This window comes from Etheostoma cragini, chromosome 8 (assembly GCF_013103735.1).
Source record: "Etheostoma cragini isolate CJK2018 chromosome 8, CSU_Ecrag_1.0, whole genome shotgun sequence".
NCBI classification, from domain to species: Eukaryota; Metazoa; Chordata; class Actinopteri; order Perciformes; family Percidae; genus Etheostoma; species Etheostoma cragini.
The window spans coordinates 14,294,737-14,315,354 of NC_048414.1; the positions used below are offsets into that span (position 1 = coordinate 14,294,737).

At 39.5% G+C, this 20,618-nt stretch overlaps 2 protein-coding genes across 5 annotated transcripts in view; both read right to left on the minus strand.

Annotated features, from left to right (window-relative positions):
- Positions 1-4,232, minus strand: part of nr2c1 (nuclear receptor subfamily 2, group C, member 1) — an 8,504-nt gene extending 4,272 nt beyond the window's left edge. Inside the window, exons 1-7 of one of the 4 annotated variants that reach the window (XM_034879710.1) lie at positions 4,100-4,232; positions 2,220-2,354; positions 1,759-1,992; positions 1,526-1,604; positions 1,246-1,425; positions 859-1,009; positions 417-513 (exon numbers count right to left, since the gene is read on the minus strand). In XM_034879710.1, coding sequence (XP_034735601.1) covers positions 417-513; positions 859-1,009; positions 1,246-1,425; positions 1,526-1,604; positions 1,759-1,992; positions 2,220-2,291 — 813 coding nt within the window. In that variant the 5' untranslated portion in view covers positions 2,292-2,354; positions 4,100-4,232. Of the gene's footprint in view, positions 1-416; positions 514-858; positions 1,010-1,245; positions 1,426-1,525; positions 1,605-1,758; positions 1,993-2,219; positions 2,355-3,903; positions 4,073-4,099 lie in introns of those variants that run through there. The other 3 variants (XM_034879709.1, XM_034879711.1, XM_034879712.1) reach the window with 3 other exon arrangements.
- Positions 4,233-4,614: 382 nt separating this feature from the next.
- LOC117949407 (FYVE, RhoGEF and PH domain-containing protein 6-like) lies at positions 4,615-20,408 on the minus strand. Its single transcript, XM_034879665.1, has 21 exons — positions 19,883-20,408; positions 16,902-18,867; positions 14,877-15,000; positions 14,592-14,659; positions 14,139-14,169; positions 10,670-10,821; positions 10,160-10,316; positions 9,935-10,022; positions 9,338-9,388; positions 9,167-9,225; positions 9,005-9,076; positions 8,255-8,323; positions 7,884-7,967; positions 7,690-7,769; positions 7,445-7,547; positions 7,177-7,323; positions 6,406-6,511; positions 6,110-6,204; positions 5,900-6,028; positions 5,651-5,790; positions 4,615-5,569 (listed from the first exon to the last, which is right to left on the minus strand). Exons 1-21 carry the CDS (start codon positions 19,893-19,895, stop codon positions 5,533-5,535), a joined length of 3,771 nt encoding a protein of 1,256 aa, XP_034735556.1. The 5' UTR covers positions 19,896-20,408; the 3' UTR covers positions 4,615-5,532.
- Positions 20,409-20,618: the final 210 nt, after the last annotated feature.

Consider the following 20,618-nt stretch of genomic DNA (forward strand, 5'->3'; position numbering starts at 1 on the left):
CGTAATGGAAAACCAAAAAAAGCGAGTAGACCCGAGGCGAGTCGAGTAGATACCACGCAGTGGAAAACCGCCATTGGATTCTGCTGGTACCATGAGAAGAGAAACAGTCCCATACCAGGATGCTTTCACATCCAAACTTCACTGTAGGAATGGTATTTTTAGGGTCATGTGCAGGCCATTTTTCCTCCAAACATAGCACATCTTACGGTTGCCAAAAGGTTTGACTTTTGTCTCGAGCGACCACACTACATTCTCCATGTAAGCTACAGGCTACTCCAAATGCTCAAAACCTCAAACAAGCTTTTTGGCCAAAACATGACAATACATTGTTGACATGTTGAATACTTATTTTTCCCACTGTAAGTCATTAATCTGATATATCTAAAACCCCAATATTTTTAGGGGCTTTGGGTTACCTTGTCAGGGGATGCTGGAATCAAGATGGTGTTTTCCAGCTTGGGGAAGGGCTGTTGGATGTTGAGCAACATGCTCGACTCAAGCAAACTTGTAGACCTGAAGGTAGAAATTTAACATTTCACATTGCATTATGTAATATGGAACCATGTAAAAATGAATGACTTATTTAAGAAACATATGAGCACATCTCTGATGAATACAACAGATTCCAACAATTCCTTTTTCCATCATGTATGTAAATGGAGAGGCCAAAACATAAGTAACAACTTTTAACATAACGCAGTCCAATCAAATGCCATAGAGTTATTAGAACTTAACAAATATAACTGTGGATTGAACAAGATTATATAAAGATAATGTTTACATCAGGGCTATTTACTGGGTTGTATTAGACTGTACAGGTCTAACCACTAAACTGGTACATTTTTAAAGTGGCTGTACCTAGCAGTTTCCTTGTCGGACACAAAAGTGGGCGTGGCAGCCAGAGGGCTACACAGGTTTTTGCGGATGTAGATTTTCTCAGTGGAGGCTGCACAGTTGATGGATTTCTCTCTGGTGGTCACTTCAACAGGCTTCCTCTCACACTGCACAGCTAAAGACAAAACAAGACATGAGATCCTATCTATGTGAGTCCTGAATAACATATCCACAACTGTGTGTGTGTGTGTGTGTGTGTGTGTGTGTGTGTGTGTGTGTGTATATATATAATATATAATATATTATATATATATATATATATATATACACACACACACACACACACACACATATATATATATATACATACAAATACATAAATAAATATAAATATAATATTACACGCCTTACAATCCTGTTTCATGCCCAGAGCTATACAGCGCTGCAGTCGACAGTACTGGCAGCGGTTTCGGTGGAGCTTGTTGATGGCACACTCTCCGGAGCCCCTGCACGTGTACACTAGGTTCTTTCTAATGCTGCGTTTGAAGAAGCCCTTACAGCCCTCACAGCTAACAGCTCCGTAATGACGCCCTGAAAGAGGAAGGAGTAAACCGGGTCGAGTTTGTGTATGCCTGCTCATGCGTAATACTGAAAAATAATAATGTTAAAGCAAATTAAATTTAATTCCTACCTGAGGCCTTGTCCCCACAGACAACGCAGTACTCCACAACTGGCTTCCCAATGGACTGGTCTGACCCTTCAGTCACAAACTGACAAACAACCCGAGACAATGGAATCATTTAATATAGCAAACATTGCAATACATTTGGACTGAAAAAACAGGTTACTGCTTCAGTCATAAGACCTGTCAGTAACTTATTTATAACATGGCTGAAAGAAGCAACTAAGATCCTTTGGCAATACCTGAATCTGCTGCCCAGCCAAATCAGGGGAGGCAAACAACAGCTGGTTAACCCCAGAGCCGTCTGGAGTGGTGAGGATGAGCTTGTTGGGTGAGCCTTCCTGCTTTGCCAGGATCACCTTCCCACCAGAGGAATAGTCAGCATTTGCTAGGATAAACTGCTGCTTTCCAGGGGAAGATGGCTCAAGTGCTGTAACAATCTGGATCTTCTGGCCAGTTTGCTGATCAGTAACAATCTATTAGAAAAAAAAAGCAAAACATGAGTGAGTGCTGTATGTGTATGCAGAAAGAGTGTAGAAGTTAAGCTAATGATATGATAAAAAAAAAACAGTGCTTGGCACTGGAGGACTAGGGAGAAATTGTGTGAATATGAGACAGTGCTTTGTTTAACCCTCAGCTACTCTTTCACGCACTATTTAAAGAAGAAGAGCATTTTCTTGTGGTGGACAGGCTTTCACATCACCTGGATTCTGTGTCCTAAAGCCATGTTGTTGTCTGCTGACACAAGTTGAATCCTTTGAGTCTGTCCATCCATTCTGATAATGCACACACCTTCTTCCACTGCTCTTCACATCAGTGCCCCATGAGGCATGCACACCTGTAGAGAGAGCATACGTTTTACTTTATATCGTATTACAGCAACTTTGGGTCAGGTAAGGGAATACTTTCCTGGATTGGGTGACTTCATTCAGCAATTTCCTTACTGCCATTAAAGCCCATTTATATTACTTCTACTTTTTAACTTTTTTTTTATTTATAAATCAAGACAAAAATAAATAATCCAATTGTTTTAAAGACAAAATACATTTCCAAAACTGTAAGACACTGTAGTTTTTAGCAAACATTAAACAGGAGAAAATAGTTGTTTTTGTTGGGGTGGGGGGGGGGGGGACTATTGTTTAGCAGATTTGTACACATTAGGTGTTCTAATATTCACAGAAGCAGGACAGCGTATGGGATTGAAGAGAAATATACTACAGTGCCCATGTTTAAGGTAATGCAGGAACATGTCAGCGGGGCTCAATTTTTTTTTAATGGTTCTGGGCAACAGTGGAGGTCTAAGATATGGAAGAATAAGCTGTATCAGGCTAACGTTTGCTTTGGTCTTTCATGGAAATGTGGTGACAATGAGAAAAATGTAGAATGTTATCAGCCTTATCTTTTAATATATATTTGAGTTCTGTGTGTAATTAATACCCCATTAAAATCATAAAACTTCTACTACGTGTGTAAAGAGCATGTTTTATAACGTATACTGATGTGTGTCGAGGCACCCGGAACTCGGATTCATTATTGTTTTCAATTTGTTACACTGCATCAGAACCGTTAATAAAAGCGTTTAATAAACTAAAGTTAAAGCTAACGCTACTCTTATCCCTCCTCTTTAACATTACTAGTTTAACGTCACTTCCACCTTAGCTAGAACATATTTATGGCCCAAACTTCAAACTAAGTCCGAATTAGCTTGAAATTATCTGTAATGGACAAAGATGTAAAATGCACAACTTGATATATAGCGTACCACTAACTAATGTTAGTTTGTGGCCTATGCTAACCAATCTAGCAGGCGCTAGCTCGAAACTGTACTATTGGTGGCCTTGTTGTAAAATACGGACTAATATCACTGTGTAGTGACAACGATTGAGCGGTAAAACTGTTGGAGTAACACAAACAAGCCCTTGACAGCCAGCCATTTAAAATCGATACGGAAGGTAAAGATATTTCTTTTCCTGTGGGTGAAAGGTCAACATTGAAGGGTTAAAGCATGCTAGGGTTCAAGGCCCATGATAGCGAATCGCAGCGCAGTCAGCGGCTGGACCTCGGTTCTAACAACTGGGCAAAATCCACTTTAATTCTTGCACTGGACTTCCACGTCAATCGGCAATATAACAATACAACTGCTGGTTTAACAATACGACGTTCCGGTGTCACATCAAACTTGAATGAATTATGTGGCTGCTTAGTTTCTGAAGGCAAGTTAGCAACGCTAGCACAGCAGCTAACATCGATAACACGGTTAGCTAGCGGACGCGGTTAAGCATGTTGGCTAACTAGCATGTCCGTAAACAATACAACTGCTGCGGAATAGCTACACGTAGATATGTAACTTTAGTTGGAGAACTAGCTATGCAGTAGCATACACATACCAACATGATTGCATACTTGCCAACTTTAGCTTGTAAGCGATGAGCTCCGGACGACAGTGCTAACGAGCTAGGCTAGCCGGTAATGGTTGCTTCCTTGCTGTAACGTTAGACCTACTGAACACTCCCTCCCTTCCTGTTAGTGGTCGAGTTGTTTCGTTCTTGAATCTCTCATGCGTCATTCGTACATATAACTTACCTGCCTAGGAGTTGTTGGCTCAGATAATGTACAGTCTTCAATACATTTATATTTTAACAGTTTGTTGCAGTTGGTGGGAGGGTCAGAGTTCGTGACCTTTTTTCATCAATAAACGGTTTACGCACATGCGCAGTTAGGTAGCCGCGGTTCATTTTGTGTCTGTCTGTCAGAGAGAGTGAGAGCGAAAACCACCATACAATCTTTCAAAATGTAAGGGGATGTCTATCACACAGTGTAGAATTGAGTACTTTTATTAACATACAATGCAAACACAAAATATTATGCCCAAGGACTGGTACCCTAACACTATTTTACTTGAAAGTAATTAAAACTTACTCAGATATTTACTTTCGTAGGCTACATCATTGGAAGTAATATTATGAATTCAGATGTCGAAGAAGACAGTTTAGGCTTCTTTTTTTTTTTAAACTGATAATATAGTGATCAATGCCAAATCAACGCTAGTTACTGTACAGTTGCAATTGCTGGTATTTCTGCAAAATAAACCACGTTTACACTGAAATTATGATTTAATCAAAAGCTTTTCAGTTACAGTACAATAAGTATTGCTTTTGCACCATTTTAATGTGCACCCCAACAATTTGTTCCCTCTACAGTGGAAAGTAAAACAATAAATTACTGTGACAGAATTTAAACAGTAAAAGTGAGATTCATGTACATTTGATTGCATTTCATTTACAATTCTCTATATATACACAGAAGACGTGTGTGCGGATGTGATCTATGTACAGACATTTGAGTTACTTAAGTGCAATGTACATTATGGTACAGTTTTGTCCAAACAGTGAAGATTCCCCTGATACACCATTAGTGAGTCAAGGTTAGACTCAGAGTAACAGAAAGGCTTTTTAATTTAAGGTAAAAGATCCTTATACAAGTGTGAAAAGTGCACATTGTGTAATATACAGCCAGTTGTATGGGTGTTAAATAAATAATGATTCCCCGACTACAAATAACATCTATATGATTAGTTTGGACCTCTAAAAAATACTTTGTAAATGTGGATAGAATCGTAATGTTTGTATTACACATCTATTGACAATGGGCTTTTATTAACAAATCTGTTCTATGGAGATCAAAGCAGGTTAACAAAAAAGGCAATTAAAATGTAACAAAATCAAAGTTATAAACAAAAACAAAAAAGATTGTGGCACACAACTCTTAAATTGCAGCCAAAACTGCACAAATCCTGGTGGAAAATTCATGTTAAAATACAAAACCAATATGTCTTATTTCTACTCTTAAAACAATTTAAAAGCTAACTACAGTATGTTTGATAAAATTTGTAAAATTATGTATTTGGATTTTATTTCAGTGCAACTATTATGGTGTCTCCAGATGCTTTTAGAAGCATTCAGAGAGCACTGAGGTAAAACAGTATGTTGAACAGCTACACACACGGTCAGCCGATATTAAAGTACTGTGGCTTCTTTGAATGAGTTGATCCATCTGTTAAAATAAACAAAGTATTAGTATTATAATTGCTCTCAGCATATGCAACAATAAGTGGCACCCCTCTTTATACTGTACCTCTGTGCTGTTTGGAGGTCGTCAGCTTTAAAAATGTAGTAAAGTGTTTTTTTGTGGTAAAGCTTAAACTGCAACTTCATTGATGAATCAACTTTTAACATGAACCCTAATAGGGGCTGACTCTCTAAGGCTGCAACATCCTGCATGAAGACACAATAACAAACTGATGTTAGATGGACATGAAATAAATTCTCTTTGGCTTCATTGTAACAACACTGGATTTTCACTGATGCAAGTAGGAGAGCTTACCTCACTTGCAGCATACGTGTATAGGACCTTGTCTTTGATGACAAACCACAGTCTTTTCCCTTGCTTCTTATTGACCTTTGACCTCTGCAGATACCCACTCATGGATGAGTTGTCTGTGTTTGCTGTCACCTGAAACATGCAAAACCCATCTAGTGAGATATCAGAGCATTATCACAGAGGGCTTCTTGATCGGGACAAAGTCTCACTCACCTCTTTGAGGGCCGCAGGTATCTTCTTATGCTTCCTGGGGAAAGCGAAGGTAGCTCTGCTTGCAGTGGATGCAGCTGCTGATAGGGCTCGTTCATCTGATTAAAACAAATGTGGAACATGCAGTCGTTTAAAGGTGCTCTAAGCGATGTCACACGTGTTTTAAGCTACAACATTTGTTGTCACATACAGCAAACATCTCACTATCCAGGAGCTGCCTGTCCACAGAACACACTGTAAAATAACATGGTCTCTGGATAACAGAGTGTTTGGATCATATAGAAGGAAGACAGACTTACTTTTCTGTTGCTGAAGAACAGGGAAACACTGGTCACAAACTCGTGCTAACTGGTTTTTTAGGTATTCAAGACCGTATTTGTTGGTGGAACAAGACTGACACACCACCTGATGGGATGATAAAGCATAACAATATGTTACGTTACTAGTTATTTTACAACGCAAACTTTTTTTCTAATGTGCTTTGCTGCCCTATTTTTACTTATATACTGTGTTATATTGTTTTACTATACTATATATTATATCTACTATATTACATTTTAAATTGTCTCTTATCCTAACTATATCATAATGTACCATATTATACTACATTAAAGTAATATATTACATTGACTCTACATTATTTTTAATTATACTAATACAAATACTAAGTAGCATTACTTAATTATAACGAAAATAAGCCTGGCGTACATTGTTTACATGAACCTGTTGACTCTGCTGCTATCATTCCTACCACTGACTTTACCATGTCATTTTTTCTCCAAATACTGCACAGTATCTATTTTTATTCTATTTTTATTTTAGTTCATGTGCCTCTTATTATCTGTTACTTTCTATACTTATCTGAATTTGTATTGTTGTTTCTACTCTTCAACAACCAATTATCCCAGATGGGGATCAATAAAGGAGTATAATATCTTTAATCATGTAATAGTATTTAATCAAATACTCTGTTTTAATGTACAGTTTTAAAATATTCTTTAATGAAGACTATTTCGGAAACTACATTTGTTTGTGAACGGAGAGACTTTTTTTACTTTCTGACACCATACCTTCCCACATGCACGGCAGTGATGTCTCCTCCATGTTAAGGTGAACTCACAGGTACAGATCATACACATGGTTGTCCGTGGGTCAGGGATCCATATAGGGGCTTTGGATCCCAAAGGAGCACCATCACCATAATCCTTCAGCTCTACCTGAGTACATAACAAAACACAAGAGTTAACTCTCACCGCTGAAACACATACACTTTGTATTCATCACTATAACAGAGTATACACTGCAAACAGGAAAGGTTCCCTTGAATAGTTTTCTTACCTCTTCTGGAGGTTTGCCGGATATAAAACTGATCTTCTTCCTGGTGTAGTCACTGATTGCTGTAGAAATGGCCTCAAGCCATTCATCGCGCTCTGTGGCTGAACTGCATAAAGAAAAAACAGTGTGAGTAAACACCCACTCACTATTCACAGACCTATGCACTGCAAGGAAAACACAAGATGACTGTTATGAAATAACATATGTTTCTGAATTACCAAGAAATATCTGTTATTTTTTATTGTTACCTCGCGGAGAGAATGAAAGAACGCTCCACGCTCTCAATGTTCAGCTCATTCTGATAGGCTTCTTGGCTTGGTTTGCTGACCTGTAAATATTTTCATTGTGAGCAGTGCTGGCAGCATATAAAATATCCTGAGATAGTAATGATATATATGTTAAAAGATGAAGAGTGCAAATAAATACGGAGTGAAGTTCTCACCTTCATCCCAGCCAGAGAAAACATGTTGTTGAACTTGTACTGGCCTGACTGGACTGGAGTGGTGTACAGCAATGTGTCGTTAAACTAAAGGAGAAATGACAAAGAGACATAATTTGCCATTTGCCATTTCTAACCATTATGTCTCTTTTCTAAAACACAGAGGAGCTCAGAGTAAAAGACTAAGAAAATACTGGTAAAAACAATCTGTGTGGGACGTGCATCAGACCACAATCAACATTTTTCGGACTAAATGAAGATAGTAAAGTGCGCTGTAGATTGACCTAGGCAGATTACACAGTCTTTGCATATTACCATGATTATGTTGTATGATAATGAAACAATAGAAGGAAGAGATAGGTGTTTCACAGTACCAGGAAGAACATTCTGGGCTGCATGACCTTCCTGGACAGTTTCTTCAGGATGCCCTCTTTCAGGAAGATCTGGAGCATAAAATGTCATTAGACCACCTTAAGTCATGTTTGTGTTTAATTAAATGAGCATAATGGCTTAATTTCTCTTAAAGTTAAGTTTTATATTACAAATCCTAGGGTTAACAAAGCATTTTTCATAACACAAATAGTGTAGCAGTTCTATTTATGTGATTTCCAGGTAGTTATTGCATTATTGTATTTAATCACAATGATAAGAACCTTTAAATTGCATGGCTTTAAAAATACAATAACTGATAATATAGTGTTATTTAACGTTCAACATACTGAATGTCACTAAATTAATATTAAAACGGTAAAATCAATGAGTTTTGAGTTTATTTTAAACTTTGAAAACAGGACCTTTAGGTGAGATTGTTTTGTCAACTGCTACTTTCAAGGTCAAGCCTGAACTCTGTAATTGAACATTCAACATGGACTAGAAGTACCGGTACTTCAAGTAGAAAAAATATGAAAACTTAAACATGTACTTTTATTCTTACTTTCAATTTTATGACAACTTGGTAAACTCAATCTGCTGAAAAAGATCATGTGATGCAATCAAAATTGAGAATCTCCAGAACAGCTACTACACAGGTAGTAACTGTTCTGGCGATTCTCAACTTAATTAACTTGTTACTTCATGTAAAAAATGTGTTAATATTTATAGAAAAGTATTACAAAAGGCCTTACCCGCCCAGGTTGGACTATTTCATGGTGGCCATTCAGACTGCACTGCACCTGCATCAGCTTCTGAAAGTTATCCTGAGAGAAAAATAAGGACATTAGCAAACCCGTGGAGCATTTTATCACACGTTTAATATAAAATATGCCTCATTTCTTGTTGGTTCTCACCCCTTGTTTCATGATGTCGTTGGCATGATTGGCCACTTCTTTCACTATTTCAAGGGCAGCTGAGTGTATGGAAATGGGAAAAGATGTACATCACATACATGACAGTTTCCATTCCACTGATACCATCAGGTGAGTTTACAGCATAGAGATGTATAAAGGGTCTTGGTTTACCTTGTGTGTCCTTGTAATCAACTGAGTCTTCAGACAGGTTTTTAAGATAGTCTGAAATACAATTAGAAACAAGAGTAAGGGTCAACAGTGAAAACTACTTTGTACACCGGGTTAAGTGCTCAGTGTTGTGCAGTAAATTCCTGGAATGTAATCTGAAATTAAACTCCTGGATAAAAAGGTCGACAAGTGCTTGTGAGTGACGTAAGGAACATTCTTCACATTTTGTTCCGAGGGATCAGAAATGATCCATTAGACTCATGAAACACTAAGCTCACTCATGTTAAAGCTTATGTTATGTCATCAAATCTGATTTGGGCTGTACTTCAAAAATCTTATTATATAAAGAGTGAAGGAGCAATACAGAAATTCTAAACTATTTTTGTTTTTCTGGACACCAGAGGGCAGCATGATGCCAATAATGAGACATTGCAGGTTGGCCAAACATGCTATGTTTAGGAGCCCATACCAATGAAGTAGTAATACTGAAATTAAATAAAGCCAGACTTTGACAATCAATGTGTCCAAAAATTGAAATAAATCATGAACGTGATGAATCTTGTTCTGTGAAAATAACTGACATGACTTCTGCAGATGTACCTGTGAGCAACATCCGATATTGAGGAATCCTCTGAACAGGCTTCAGTAGGTAATGCTTCAGAGCCAAGTTGGCACAACATGGATTGGCCTTGGACAAACAAATGACAGAATTTACAGGAGCAAACTCACACAAACATCCGTGACACAGTGATAAACAATGAGCGATTAGTGACCCAAAGACACACCCCCTCAGACACAGAAAACAGGTCAAGCAAGAATCACTACCTCAAATTCCCGTACCACTCCGGAGAATGCTGGGTTCTTCTTACTCTGCTCTTCCAGTAGAGCCACATTCTTGTCAAACTCGCGGATGTACATGGAGTACATCTTCAGATAGGGCCCTTTCTCCAGGAAGATGTCTGCTAGCTGGGAATTCTCATCCCTGTATATAGAATGAAGCACAATAAGATGAACATGTGTGTAACTAAGCTGTATACCCTAGGATGATTACGTATTTCAGTGGGACTAATTCCACATTTTATTTTGAACTGATTCATAATTAAGGTTTAGTATTATTGCTAAAATAGTTATTATACACTGTAATTTCCCATTTTTGGGGATCATTAAAAATCTATCTATCTATGTAACACACACACACACACACGCACGCACGGCATCTAGCCCAAACCATGGAAAACTGGCCCAGGGTTTCCAAACACTTGTAGCCATATAGCCTTGGTAAACTTGATCAACACACAAATGGAAATCCACTTCTTTCTGGCATTTCTTTTTTACCATTTGGCCACTCTCTGTTGCAGCTCTCTGAGCAGGTCTTGGTTGAGTTCGTAGAGCTGTGGGAGGTAGTACAGAATCTGATTGAGAAGACGCTCCTCAATCACAGGCTTCCCAATCTGAAGCGACGCTGTGGTCACCGCATTACGGAAGTCCTACAGGTGAGATATTCATACAGATAAATAGTCAGTTTATAAAATACAGGAACTCAGTCACATAGGGGGAACTCAGAAGTTAATCAATAAAGTCCTGAAGAAGAACTAAAAACAAATAGAGGTTATAGAATGCAAATCATACAACATGGCCACCAAAACAACACTACCAATTATATAAGCTCTGGAGACCTAAAAGTATAAAAGAAAAAGAAAGAGAGAACTTCTACTCACCCATGAAACACACACACACACACATACACAAACTTTCCACAATACCATGCATTAGGACTGAAAAAAGGGGACCAATAGACCCTGGTGTGGTTTCTGCTTCTCTTTCTGATGATGTGGAGTTTTTTTGTGGTTTATGAGAACACATGGCAAATGAAACTGCTTACAGACTTAGCTTCCATTAGAGCGCTCCTGTGGTTAACACGTGTGATGTGATTGCGAAGGAGGTGCATCATGTGGAAAAGGATTTGGCAGGAAATTAGACGATTCACAAGATAACTAAAGATAATGTGGATGGGACTGAATTAGCAGTAAGTTAATAATTTTTGAAAAGAGTGAAGTGGACAACAGCAGGGATTTTCATGTTTTACTTTCCAATAAAATGGGCAAAAAATCTATATGGATTTGAATTATTCTTTAAACTTAGTTTATGAAGTCCTAATAAGATTGAAAAACAAATTTTCAACATACTTTCATCAAGCTATGAATCAAAGCTTTTCGTATTATCTGTTGCTGGAAAGCTAACATTTTGGAGACAATAGCTATTCACCAGACAACAACACAACACAGAGCATCGCACTAGCGTCGCGGAAAATAGGGCTCAACTTATAACTCAAACATGGACGTCATTAGGCCTGTATTAGGGGGGCTGAAGCTACCGCAAAATGGTCCTAAGCCCCCCCAAATAACGTTAAATTTTTTTTTTTGCAGTGCACTCTGTATCACTCACTACGTGGAATCAATCTTCCTTCACCATCTGTTGGTGTTGTTGTGCGCTGCAGTCTATTTTATTTGTATTTCACGAACTTTCAACTGGTCGAAATGACAGTGTTATAGAGACAGGCTGACGAGCGGCGAGCGAGGTAGAGCGTTACTGAAGAGAGAGAGAAAGCGCCAGGCAGCATTAAAACAAACCAGTACATGTTTTAGCCGATTTATCACTTGAAATACAACTGTAGCAAGTATCTCACTATAATTAAAGTTATCCAAATTCATAATTAGTAACAACTAATAATATTTTCAGCTACAAAAAAGACGGAAAGTCAAAAGTTAGACTGAAGTACAAAGCGTCAATGGCTATAAAGATGATCCACCGTCTTGTCTCTTCTCATTGGTTTAAGCTGGCAGAATGCTGCAGTCCGTTGTGTTGCATTTATAGACCGTTAATATACAGTCTATGGTTGCAAGTAGCTGCTGGATCTATCTCGTCTTGTAGCAAAGTTTTGGTCTGGACTTGTTACCGCACCATAGACTGTAGGACTATAATATACAGTCTATGTAAAGCAAACACAGTGATACAGAGTGAACTTGTAAGTTGTTAACGACATTTACTTGCTTCACTTTAGCTATACTTACTTAAGGTAAAGAGAAAGGAATATTTTAGTTGGCTATGGATAATAGTCTAGCTAGTGTAAACAAGTGAAATACAAGAAATAGCTCTCCTCTTAAGGTATCCAAAGCTCTCTATCCTTTACCATTAATATAGCCTGCCATCTCTATTAAAACATTAGCAGTCCCTAAATATTATAGTGTCACTGCTAATGCTATTGTACCAGCATATAGAGAAGCAGGGGTTTGGCAGGGCAGCTGATTCTGAGGGCGGTGGTAAATCCCGCACATACAGCTTTGATGTATCTAAAAGCTAATAGAGTTAGCAGAATTAGTTAAAGTAAGATTTTGCAAGAGAAAGTTTTGCAATGCCTTGGGGCTAAGACCACCCTGTCTTTTAATTCTAGTGTCATCCCTGAACTCAGATAAAAACACAACAAATGGCATGTGGTGTTATCATCAATCGGTTTGTGAAAAGTTGGCTGGGTGTATGGTAGAGATGGAGAATGAACAAACACTACAGTAAGTCACCTCTACATTCTTTTGAACTTGGTATGACTGATCCTGATTAATAGACTTCATTCCTCTACAGCCTACAGAGACCCAAGCACTTCCTGTCTAAGCTCTGCAATGAGGAGTCAGTGTTTATGACTCAGTCCTATTACAATCTTGTTTGGGGCCTTTGTCTCTCCAAACATCATACTCATCTTTTTGGCCCTCTATGTGTTAGATATGTAATCCTTGTTGGTTAAAAGAATACTACTTGTACCTGTTCTTCTTTACGCTTGTCTGCATTTAATTCACAGCTCTTATATGTCCAATTTTTAACGTTGTAATTGTCCTTCATGCCAATACAAACTTCCATTGTGGTTGTTGTTTGTAGTTTTTTAGTCTACACAGAGCAAACAAGTTCAGAACTTACATGTGGGATTGTGCTCCTATATTCATTTATATACTGCAAATTTTATATTATATGCAAAGCAACTTAGTGGCTGCAGCAGTAGATGGTTTCCATTGTGAGAACAATGGTTAGAAGTTGAGTAGAGAGAGAGTTATACTGATCTGACAAAAGATACAAAGTACAGCACAGAAACCAGATCAGCATATCATTTTGATGGCTTCAATCCGTCACAGATTTAATTTCTCAAAACAAAACGGGGAGACAACATGGATCCATTGATGTCCAGAAGTGTAGTGTTACTGTCACATCACACTAGCCCTGAAAAAGCTGGTAAAAAACGTGCGGAATGTGAACTGTGCGGTCGAGTCCAAGGAGAGTTAGCTCCACATACAGTCTGATTCTGAATGGGGTGTGCCCCGATGGCTAGCATAATTGAACACATATGGAGAATGTTTGCTAACACAGTAGACAAGCACTAGATAAAACACATAGAGAGCATTAATAAAACTTTCTCAACAGCATGTTATGTGGCTCACTTAATATGTTTAGATAAGGGTGGTCATTTAAAAAAAAAATGATAATAATCTAATACCATTGTTTGTTTAATAGTTAGATTTTTTTAATGATACCATTTACCATGTGGGCCATTTCTGTCCACATAATACTATTATAAGGTGTGAAAAGATTTAAACATACTTATCTCTCAGTATGATTTAAGGAGGTTTAAATGTCTTATGATGTATAATGTTAGTATAGACCAAATCTTCCTCCCACTTTACAACTATAACACCAGCCTCTTCTCTGGCTTGTTTTTGTGTGAAGAAAATAATACTAAAAGGTGATGATTCAGGGTACTTACAACATGAAGCAGCTTCAGGACATCAACAAATCTAGAAAAAGATATTATAATAAATGAGTATAGCTATAAAGAAAGGAAAGAATCACTTACGCAAAAAACTAAAACCTCACTTAATGGCATCCAGCCATTCTGATCACTTTAGTTTATTTGTCAATGTTTTGAGATATATGTCCCCATTTGTATGTTTTGTAACCAGACTAATGGCAACACCATCTTCAAAATGAGATGCTGATGAAGAATTTTTTAAATGTCATTTTCAAATCTTGTGAGCACCACCGAAGACATTCCTTTCACCTCAAATGTATTGAGGTGGAGGAGGCAGAAACCTCAAAACCTGGCCAAGTAAACCCAAAACTATCTCTCCGGCTAAACACCCCTCTGTGTAAGTGAATGTTATTATTTCATAATTTGAGTGAACCTACACATAAAAGAAAAAGAAAGGAAGATGCTTACACACTCTCAGAGCTCATGATTTCTGTGGCGATATGGTGAATCTTGCTCTTCTTCTGTCCACTCTGCGTCTAAGAAAATGTGCAAAAACACAGACTTAGAATTACACTATAGGCATTATAAATCCCTGCACAGTTCATGACAAAACTACTTACAGCAGATACACACTGTGTGTCATAATACATTCAAGTAGAATTTTCGCTAAAGCATGTCCCGGCTATAAATGAGGTAAATGAAGAGAAGAAGGAAGAAAAGTTCTTCCCCATACAACCAAAACCTGTTTCTCACCGTACTCTCCTCTGGCTGCTCAGGGTCTCCTATACTTGAGATAGAGCTGCTATCGTCTTCGTACTCTGATGAGTTGGTAAAGATGTCATCATACAGGGGTGTCATCTCCTCATCAACAGAGCTTCTGTCAACAGGGGCAGGATGTTAGGGTCAGTCGAGAAAACCGGCAGATGCCAGAGCATGAACGCACCACTTGTACAGGTGTTTTGGACACACAGAAGCAGCTGCAGGCATTTATTAAAAAACACTGAATGCATCACACCATGGACACATCATCCACATGTGACATAGTAAAGTATAGTAATAGTCTAAAAAGTACAAGTAAGGGGGGGTGTTATTTAAAGAAGAGGGGGAAAGGGATGAGGTTTGAAATGAAAAAACCTGTGTCAGCTCATAATCTAAAAGGAGTGTCTTTGAAAAGAAAAGTTTTGATCAAGTGGGAGTCATTTAACAAAGAACACACAGAGTAAAGGGACTTGTCAAAAGTGGGAAAAAAAACATTTAAAGATAACCAAACACAGTCACACAACGCTAGCCATGTCCCCATATCCAACAGAAACATAACAACTGAAAAATCACTAATCATCTCACTTTCACTCACACACACACACACACACACACACACACACACACACACACACACACACACACACACACACACACACACACACACACACACACACACACACACACACACACACACACACACACACACACACACACACACACACACACACACACACACACACACACACACACACACACACCTTAAAGGGTACTGCACCAAAGACAAACTACATAACTAAAATGCCACAATTCCCTGGGGGCACTACATTTGAAACACTGGCCCCTCCCTAACCAACACTGCGGAAAAAGAAATAGGCCAAGGCCAAGCAGCAAACCCAATAAGCCCATCTGTGGCATGTTTGCTATAGCATTTAGCTGTGACTGGTCTGTTTGTGAGCAGCTGAATGTCTTTTTAACAAGTAATTGTTGCAGTTTGAGCTACGGAGGGGCGACACACTAAGCTGAGGCTGAGCTAAGTGCAAGGCAGAGTGTGCAGTTATACAAACTTTAATCCTATTTTTCTAACTGAGCAGTACTGCTCATTTATGAAGGAAACATGTACATTCTTTGCATGAACAGGTAATTAGAAAAATCACTACCAACAATAAAAACAAGCTACTAAAGCATCAAGCCGGCTGTTCTAGCAAATGTTAAAAACTAAATTATACATTTTCTCACCTTCCCAAGAGCTACTCTATATCTGCACATTTCTGGCTTGGAGAATTGAAACATTTAATTAGGATAGGAACAGAAGTGTCTTTATTAACAAAAAACACTGTTTTATAGTGACCATTTCTTAAGTAAAGCACTTTCAATTAATCCATTGTTAGATCTTTCAAAGCATGAGCAAATAAAAACCAAAACTGTAACTGTGACTAGATAACACTGGAGATGTGTCCGCTTAGCCATCATTTAAAAAACAACACAAAAAACTGCTAAATAACTGAAAAAATAAAACTAAATACACACACACACACACACACACACACACACACACACACACACACACACACACACACACACACACACACACACACACACACACACACACACACACACACACACACACACACACACACACACACACACACACACACACACACACACACACACGTGTGTAGTGTTAGTGTTGCCTCAGATAATAGCTCATAGCATTAAGTAAAGCAATCTAAATGATGAGGTTAGTACAATCCACCTGATTGGCTGACCATGCGTGCCACTATACTTGTCCAACTCCCCAGAAAGGAATCTTCTATAAAATACGCAATGTGACATGCTTATCTGTGATCTTCTCTTTTTACTAATGATACAGTCACTCTCTGTAATGAACATTTACGGATTAATGTTTTAAAAAGCATACAGTGTTTTCCTGCACACCTAATGTAATCATGGATGAGATCAGATGTGAGATACTGAGACAGAGACAAAGAGACAGAAATGAAAGCCATCATAATCTACCTCTCATAATCTGTTGGCATCTGACACTGTTGTTGTCCAGTGTTCTTCTCAAAAGACATATATGGCTCCTGCTCCTCATAAATGTCCTCATCGTTATACTGGCAGGCTGTAGGCTGGGAGATGGTGGCACAAGTGGATGTCACTGCACTTCCTCCATGCACGTTCATGTAGTCTGGTATCTCTTCATAGTAAGGCACGTTCTCATAGTAAACTTCTTGGTCTGTTCCAGGAGAAAACTCGTCTCCGTCCACGCTTTGCTCTACTCCAATCAGCGGGCAGGAGAATTTACGTCGAGTCTGAAGTTGCTCGTGGAAGTCCTGACATTCATCTTGGTCCCTGTCCACACTTTGTTCATTATCACTGACGGTGCACTCCGAGCTCGGGCCTCCTTTTAGTATCAGCTTGACAGAGAGCTTCAAGTCCAGAAGTTTCTGGAAAGAGTTCCTCTTTTGTCCCTCGGAGCGATGGAGGTCAGCAGCAGAGAACGACTTGGCTCTTGGTTTGCTGGACCGAGAAGGCTTGGTGACTCCAGGTGTTGAGAGTTGTTTGCTCGTTTTCTCTTTTGGAGGCCAAGGCGTTTTTCTCATCACTCTGTCCTTCAAAACACAATCTTGTATAGGAAGTGCCTGCCTTTTCCCATCATCTCCTAAATTCCACTCTTCTTTCTCCTCAGGGGATTCCTTCCTCTGCATCCATGCCATTGGGCTGCTGTGTCTCGGGGGCTTCTTCAGAACTACCTTGACCACCCTGTCCTCTGCTGCCACAGTAGGGACAGGAGGTCCACTTAGCGCCGGTTGATTGAGTAAACTGCTAGAAGGAGGACTGTGTGTGAAGTCACTGTAGACTCCCTCCTGATCAGGAGTTCCATCCTTCTCCACCTCTTCATCCTCCTTGTCAACCGATACCTCCATCTCCTGGATGCTGCTGTCCCAACCCAGGTCTTCCTCTTCCACATCCTTTGGGAGCATCAGAGGAGCAAAGGTTGGTGCTTTCTCAGGTGCAGACAGTAAAGGCTTTTTCCCGGGCGGAGGGGCAGGCTGAGCGTAGGCTTTTCTTGCTGACAGAAATATTGGCATCTTGTTTCCAACAGGTACGCTGACAGACAGTGATGAGCTTCCTTTCACCTCCGATGACACCTTTACCTCTTTGACTTTCATTTCCCTCCCATCCTGGCCTACAATCTCTTCACTCGCCTCCTCCACCTTTTCCTGTCGGGCCAGCACCCCCGTCCTGGGTTTCCGTGGGATAGGGATGGGCTTCCTCGGGGCTGCTGGGATTGGTTTGGGCTGGGGAACACAAGATTTTTGCTTTGAGCCAAGAGCATCTTCCTCTGTTCCTCGCCCAGGTGAACTCTGAGGTATTACGTTGCCATTAGCCTCATCGCTCCATGTTCTGTGAGGAAGGGACGGCCTAACGGTCACCTCAGGACTGGAGGTGTTGATTTCTGTGTTGGGAATTCTGTCTAAAGTGAATGTTTCTTGAAGAGGTTTATGGTTAGTGAGGTTGTTATTGGTTGAAGTGTTCATCCCTTTGCACTTGGCATTGTGGGTTTTCTCTCCACTGTTATCCACACCACCTCGAGGTGTAGGGAGACGATTTCTGTTTGCTGATGTGTTCCTGATGCACATGCAGTTTTCCTGGCTACACAAACAAATAGGAATAATATAATCCCAGTCTGGCTTTTTGTTCTCTTGCTGTATTCCATTTTGAGAGTTGAGAGTACCTTTAATCTGCAGGGTTTCTGTTACAGACGTTTGGAGCAGGCTCTTTGAAACTTGTGGCTTGGATTCCACAGTAGTGGCGAGTTTGGAGAGGCAGGGTTTGGGGGCCAGTACTGGTTTAACCCTCCTCAGTTTGCCAGGAGACAGGAGCGACAGGCTGTCTCTTCTGGGGGTTGAGGGAGACAGCCCTGGGCTGTGGAGCTGGGTCAGCTTTGGTTTTGGGGCCACAGGTGGCTTTTGCATGGCTGAGGAGAGAAAAGCAAAAGAAAATCTATTGGTGTAAAGATTTTGTGTAAAGTTGTCCCTTCTGAATCAGAGCTTGAAAACCGCTTCATATCTGAAACACCTCAAATAAATATTACGGATCTAATTCGATTCAATAAAATTGCAAGTTCTGGACATCCAGATGCTATATTTGATGCTGTTTCAGTCATCTGACAGATATTGCCCTAATGAGAGTTCACTGTTTAACTCTTTGGCTCTGTAGCCCTGATCCTAATCTCATGTTTACCACTCCACACAACTGCACGATAATCTGGCTAATGGTGCATATCGACAGGCAGAAGAGGAGGAGGAGGAGCAGATGAAACATGAAGAGTGGGAGAGAAATGGAGGAGGGGGTACAGGGACTGCAAGGGAGTCATGCAAACTGTTACATCTGGCTCAACTAAAACTATTTTGTGGTGGACAAAACAAACGAAAAAAACGTTGACCTGCTGTCAGAGTGGGATGTTTTTGCCCCCCTCAGCACATATTTCCTCATTCAGAAAGTCACAGGTTTGACAATAAAGACATGTAACCACAAAATATCTAACCACAAAAACACTTGGGAATTTTTATTTGAAGATTCTGGGCACAACAACCATTGGCTGACAGGCCAGTGAATGAGTGGGATATGGTCTATAGCTACTATGGGCCTACTACTAATACATTTCTAAAAATAAAAATCCCATGTTTGCCAGTCACTTACCTGTACAATACTTATATTAACATAATATAGCCTACACACGTGCAGAAAGTGTGTGTTTAGGTCTTCTGGTGTTTTATTTTGAATATTTGTATTATTACACTTGTTTGTGTAACCGTTTCTACTACCATACATTTAAAGCATAACCAGGGACAGGGGCTGCAGATTAGTTTCAGCTGTCGGTATTTTCTCCTAAGAAATGAATATGAAACTGCCTCATTTGTAATATGTTTAGCAGCGCAGTCACTCAAAAATCTTTGACAAGAACAATCATCGAGTCTGCAGTCACTTACCTGAGTTAATCATCGCTTCGCTTCTGTTTTGTCAATTCTTTTTAGTCAGTGCAGCGGAAATAAACACTCTTTTGAGTTCGGATACATCTCAAGCCGTCGACTCCAAGTTACCTGTCCAAAATCCAGTTTCCCCGATTTTGTTCGAGCAATATATGTGATCCTCCTGCTGCACACAGCTCATTCTCACAGGACAGAGAGCAGAACTGACTGCTGGCAGCCAGAGGCAGGGACTACACCACAGAGCTTCCTTTTGTTTCTATAAACAATCCACTAGGGGGTCCTCAGGGACCACAGACTGCCTGATCAATCAAAACAACAAAGTTGCCAACTAAAGACTAAGTGTAACAAGTCAAAAATGTTTAAGAGGAAAATCCTGAATACTTTGAAGAAAGATTATGGATGTGTAAACTACAATCCAGTATCTAACCGATCAACACTTCTATTGCATTAATACTTTGTCGTTTTCACACTGGGATTTCCAACCACACATCTTTCCACATACATCATCATCGCTATTGGCAATATTAACACTATCTGTGTGACTAAGAGACCAGAAATGTGAGTGGAAACCAACTGATGCTTTGTCAGCTACAGCTGATAGTTGAGGAAGTAAAACTCAAAAATCATTCCTGGTTGGTGCTTTCGTCATGCTGTAACTTTGTCACGAGGTTGATAAATCATTCAGTCTTACAGGAAAATGCTCAGGCTGACAGAAAGTTAGGGAGTCAAGATCCTA

Coding starts and splice junctions, on each gene's coding strand:
- LOC117949407 (XM_034879665.1), bottom strand. Junction 14,660..14,876: donor AGCAGCCAGAGGAGAGTACG/GTGAGAAACAGG, acceptor ACATTTTCTTAG/ACGCAGAGTGGACAGAAGAA. Junction 6,205..6,405: donor TGTTCTTCAGCAACAGAAAA/GTAAGTCTGTCT, acceptor TGTTTTAATCAG/ATGAACGAGCCCTATCAGCA.